The 5,859-nt window shown below is 52.7% G+C and overlaps 1 protein-coding gene across 1 annotated transcript in view; it reads left to right on the top strand.

Annotated features, from left to right (window-relative positions):
* Nucleotides 1–5,645: 5,645 nt before the first annotated feature.
* Nucleotides 5,646–5,859, top strand: part of DOT1L (DOT1 like histone lysine methyltransferase) — a 60,954-nt gene continuing 60,740 nt past the window's right edge. The window contains exon 1 of the mRNA XM_077760612.1: nt 5,646–5,781. Within this exon, the coding sequence (XP_077616738.1) occupies nt 5,646–5,781 (136 nt within the window). The remainder of the gene's footprint in view (nt 5,782–5,859) is intronic.

Raw genomic sequence — 5,859 nt, forward strand, 5'->3', positions numbered from 1 at the left:
CACAGCCCTGCATGGTAGCGACACGGGAGTGACAATTTAAAACTTAAAAAAAAAAATCAAAACAAACCCAAACAAACAAATGAACCAACAACTCAAAAAAAAAAAAAGAAGAAGAAAAAAAAAAGGAAGGCCCTTTTGTTTTTTCACCGCCTTTACCTGACCCTTTGCCCACAGACCGCCGCGCCTGTGAGACCCACCCCTGCTTGGGCGTCCTCTCCTGCCCCTTCGGCACGCGTGGCACCTCTTTGCGTGCACACATCACCCTTCATTCGCCCGTTCTCTTCTGGAAGGACATTTGCATTATTTCCAAGGGGCGCCTGGATGGCTCAGGTGGTTAAGCGTCTGACTCTTGATTTTGGCTCAGGTCACAATCCCAGGGTCTTAGGAAGGAGCCCCACATCCGCTTAAGATTCTTTCTCTCCCTCTACCCCTTCCCCCACTCTCTCTCAAAGAAAGAGAATGAAAAAAAAAAAAACTTTTAAAAAATCATTGCCAGGGATCGGCTATTGTAAATAAAGTCCCTATGAACATTCTAGTGCACCTCTTTGATTTTTATTATTATTTTAGAGAGAGAGAATAAAGAGAGAGAAAGAGAGGGAGAGAGAGCGAATCCCAGGAGGGGCAGAGAGAGAAAAGTGGGGCGCACCTGAAGTGGGCTTGAGTTCACAAACCGCGAGATCATGACCTGAGCTGATGTCAGGTGTTTAACTACTGAGCCACGCAGGCGCCCCAGTGCGCGGCAGCAACGCCGGGGAGTTCTAGTGGCTTCCCATGCTTACCAACATAGGTACTGTCTGTCTCTTTAATTTTGGTTCCTTCGGGGAAGGGAACGTCCACCAGGATTTAAAAGATCACAGTAGCCTGCGATCAAAGTCAACATCTGGGTCATAGTCCGTCAGCTGCAAGTATGTACCTGCTGAGATATCATCTGATGAGAATGCCATTCTATGTTTGGGTCTCCCTCCCTCAAAGCCTATAACCCAACACCAACCGGAAGAAAAATGGGGCACCTGGGTGGCTCAGCCAGCTAAGCGTCGGACTGGATTTCAGTTCAGGTCATGATCTCACGGTTCGTGGGTTCGAGTTCTGAGTCAGCACAGAGCCTCCTTGGGATTCCCTCTCTCTGCTCCTCCCCTGCTCACTCTCTCTCCCAGTCTCTCAAAAATAGGTAGGTAAACTTAAAAAAAGAGGGGGAAAAAAGAAAAGGAAACATCAGAAAAACAAACAAATTGAGGGACAAAATGCCTAACTAGTTCTCCTCAAAATTTTCAGGGTACCGAAACTGTCACAGCCCAGAGGAAACTGGGGCAGAAAAAGATGTTAGGGAAAAAACAGGAAATTCAGTGAAGCTTGGACTTTAGTTAGTAATCATGTATCGATATTGGTTCCTTGGCTGCATCAAGGGCATGGTACTAATGTAACGAGTGAAAATGGAGGAGGTGCTGGGAGCCGGGGAGCCAGGGCATGGGAGTATCCAGTACCAAGTCTGCAACGTTTTTGTCAATCTTTAACTCTCCTAAAATTAAGCGTGTTTTTAACAAAGATAATTTAACCAAGATAATAATGTATCTCTTTGATTTGAACACGCCCACTCTCCTTCCATCTTCACCATTTTGGATCTGGGTGCATCCTTCAATCAATAACAGCGATTGCTGAGGTGCCCGGAGAAAGTGTGCGTTCTCAGCAGGTGGCTTACTGCAGAGCTGAAGGCTAACGAGGTGGGTGGGAGTCTGAAGGCTCCAGGAGTATTTAGAATGTAGGAGAGGACGAGCCAGGTCACTTGGGGACCGGATTTGACACTGCCGCTGCCCTGACCTTTTCTGTTGGACGTGACCTCCGTTTTGAGACTCTTGCAGCCAGAATCTGCGCCTTGTGCCGGAGGACTCGTCCAGGGCAGTGGCAGCTGGAAGCCCCCTTCCACCGATGAGGGTTGGCCTGAGTACCCCAGCTCCTTCGGGCCCCGGGGGTGCTGATTCCAAGGGATGAGCTTGCCTGTGGTGGTGGAGCTCCCACTGCAGCAGGGGTGTCAGCGCACCGGCTCTTCGTGTCTCCCGCCACCCCCCACCCCTGATGCCATGATGTTCTCTGCGCTTCTCAAATCATCGACCTGCACTCAAGTCCTTGTTCTCAGCATTGAATCCAGGGAAGTCAGCCCGGGACAGAGACCAGGACAGTGGCCAGAGGAGGTGACTCTGGAAAGAGCTAGCTGCACGAGGTGGCTGTAGAGGCCACCACGCGTGGGGCCAGCGCCGCCTCTCCAGCGCTGAGCGCCAGGTGGAAGGGCACACACACTAACATTTCATCCCCAAGGTTTGTGTCAAGGCTGCCTGGCTGCTTCCCTCCAGGTCACCTCTGAGGGTGTACAAATGGCCAGGATAGAGTCCCCTGGCAGGGCTCTGGGGAACCAACCAGTCAGAATAATGTTGGAGCAGGGTCTTTGCCCCTCGGCGCTGCTGATGTGGGGCTGGGTCATTCCCTGTCGGGGTGTCCCGGACACTGGGGGGGGGGGGCGCTGAGCGGCGTCCCTGGCCCCGCCCACTCGATGTAGCCTCACTCCTAGGCTGACAACCACAGATGACCCCGGACATGGCCCGGTGTCCCCCGGCAGTGTTGAGGCAGTGAGCGTGGGCCTGTGTTTAAAGCTGCCCCCCCTCCATGCCCTTCTGCTACTTGAGTGTGGGCTCCGGGACATTGTTCCGTGTCATTAATTACATCTTACCGGCTCACTGTTTGCTGTTCTTTCTGGAACATAAGCTCTATGAGGACAGGGGTTTCCCTCTGCTGTCTTGGCTGCTCTGTTCCCAGCACCTGTAGGGGGCCTGCCACGGGGCAGATGCTTAAGAAATCCTTGGTGCAGAAAGTAGTTGAGCAGAGATGAGTAGATGAATGAAGGGTTACAAGGAAGGAGGGGAGGTGGGGGGGGAGATTTCCTTTCTGGCTTCGCGGGGACAGAAGGTAAGTCCTAGATAGAATGACCAACCGTTCCTGTCTGCCCAGAACGGAGGGGTCCCCCTGGTGTCCAGAGCCAAGACTGGGACAGTCCTGGGTAAACCGGACTTACAAACCACCGTCACAGTACCAACAGCAGTGCTGATGGGAAATAACCTCTATGTGCCAGGCACTGTTCTAGCATTTTCTATGGTAACTGACTCAGCCCTCTCAAACATCCCCAGGCACGCACTGCTGGCATTGGCTGCTCAAATGAGGAGTCAGCAGAGGCTGAGAGACGCACCCAGAGTCACCCAGAGGGAAGGGGGCGGGATTGGAATTCTGTGGCTATAAGGCAGGTGTGAAGCATAATCTGGGACCCCAACTCGTCTGTGGAGTCCAGGAAGGTTCCGGAGGAAGTGAGCAGAGGACAGTCTCAGGAAGACTCCAAGCAAGGGAACAGCACGTGCTGATGGCCCTGGGCCAAGGTCACACTCCCCAAGGGCATGTGGTGGGACAGTCGGTGGGGAAGGGTGGGACAGGAAGCAGCTGTGTGTGTGTGTGTGTGTGTGTGTAGACATGCTCTGATTGGTTGCTGNTGTTTCCTGAGACACATGCTTTGGCTTCCTCCAGTCCTATGGGATGGAGCTGAAAATAGCCTGAGGGCCCTGAGGACACGGGGTGGCTCTGGGCTTTGGGCTCCTCAGGCTGTGGACCCTAACCCTTCCCTCTAGGGCCAGGCAGGCCGTCCTCAGCTCCGCAAGCTGAAGAGTCCAGGCTGGCCGTGTGATCCATGGGAGGCTTGTTCCTCGTCTGAGCTCTCCTTTCCTGTCACCTGGGTGACCCTCTGGCCTCCTCACTCCCTTTACCTGTTCTTCTTTTGCTCCCCCGCCCCCTGCAGCTTTCCAGTGTGTTAGAATAGCAACCAGGAGAAACTGCTTTTTTTTTTTAAATTTTTAATAGTTTTTATTTATTTTTGAAACCGAGAGACACAGAGCATGAGTGGGGGAGGGGCAGAGAGAGAGGGAGACAGAATCAGAAGCAGCTCCAGGCTCTGAACTGCCTGCACAGAACCCAATGCGGGGCTCAAAACCACGAACCGTGAGATCATGACGTGAGCCAAAGTCGAATGCCCAACCGACTGAGCCACCCAGGCGCCCTGAGAAGCTGCTTTTAAAAAGTGTTTTATGGGGCGCCTGGGTGGCTTAGTCGGTTAAGCGTCCGACTTTCCGACTTTCGCTTAGGTCATGATCTCTCGGTTTGTGGGTTCGAGCCCCGCGTCGGGCTCTGTGCTGACAGCTCGGAGCCTGGAGCCTGTTTCAGTCTGTGACTCCCTCTCTCTCTGACCCTCCCCTGCTCACGCTGTCTCTCTCTCCTAGAAATAAAATAAAAAACATTTAAAAAAAAATTACTTTAAAAAAAAAAAGTGTTTTAGTAGGGCGCCTGGGGGCTCAGTCGGTTGGGCATTCGACTTTGGCTGAGGTCATGATCTCATGGTTCGAGGGTTCAAGGGTTTGAAAGCCCCATCGGGCTCTGTGCTGACAGCTCGGAGCCTGGAGCCTGCTTCCGATTCTGTGTCTCCCTCTCTCTGGCACCCTCCCCCACTCATGCTCTCTCAAAAATAAAACATTAAAAAATAAAAAATAAAAAGATTTTTATTGATAGACATACAAGAAGTGCACAGTGGATACTTTACCACAGGTGAGTGTCCCTGTGTGACCCTCTAACCCCCGGGGTAACCACTGTCCACACTTCAAATGCCCTGCGTGCCTTGGCCTTGGGCTTCCACCAGCTGGAAGCTACCGCAGCTCGCCGTTCGAACCCTGCCTCTCTCCCCCCATATCGCCGAGAGAAGCCCCTCGGGGGGTGTGCACTGTGCGCCTGCCAGAGCTCTCCACCTGTGTGACCTTGGGCAGGTCACTGCACCTCCCTGATGTCAGGCTCCTCACCTGGGAGAGCAGACACCATCACTGCCCTCCTGGGGGGCCGTGACACGTAAGGGAGAGCAAAACGCCAGGCGGCTGGCTCCCCTGCAAGCACATGGCAGGTGCTGAGTTATCACGAGAGCCCGTGTTAGTGAGGGTTCTCCAGACGAGCAAAGAGTGTGTGTGTGTGTTTACACACATACAGACAGGGGTGTACGTGTACTCTACACATACATAATACGCAAGGCACATACGTACGTTTTTACAATACATGTGTATACATACAGATGTATACACATAAATATATACAATGTGGGGGCATAACATACACACAAGTAAACTTGTAGGTGTGCATAGTAACGTATGCGCGTGTGTATATAACACATATAAGTACACGTATACACACCTGTAACTAGACATACTTACACATACACGTGTACAGGGGCACACACATAAACACACAGGTGTGTATATACTCAGTGTATGTACACACGTTATATATCCATACGACCTTTAAGTTTTGGGAATTGGGTCATGTGACTCGGGGTGCGACTGGCAAGTCAGGAATCTGCCCAGGCTGGAGCCTCAGGGAAGAGCGGATGTTGCCCCTGGAGTCTGAAGACTACTGGCAGAGGTCCCTCCTTGTGGGGAACCCTACTTATTTCCTCTTAAAGACCTTCACCTGATTGGACGAGGCCCACCCACGTCACGACAGGTTAACCGTATCAGTTACCTAACGTGCACCGATTGAAAAGCAGCTCCCGGCCACATGTGGAGTAATGCAGTGGACGCATGACACGGGACAGTCTCCCGGGTGGTCCTCCCTCGCGCAGCTCCCTGCGGGCAGGACATTTCCCCCTGGTCACCAACAAGTGCCCAGGGCCCCGCGGCCAGTGGGTACGCAACAAGCTGCATTCTCGCTGGGCGAGTCGGGTACTCCGAGCGGAGGCGGAGGCCTGGACGCGACCCTCCTACTTAACTAGGAATTACACTTTACGGTGGCGGG

This window comes from Crocuta crocuta, unplaced genomic scaffold (assembly GCF_008692635.1).
Source record: "Crocuta crocuta isolate KB4526 unplaced genomic scaffold, BGI_CrCroc_1.0 scaffold443, whole genome shotgun sequence".
In the NCBI taxonomy this organism is placed as follows: domain Eukaryota; kingdom Metazoa; phylum Chordata; class Mammalia; order Carnivora; family Hyaenidae; genus Crocuta; species Crocuta crocuta.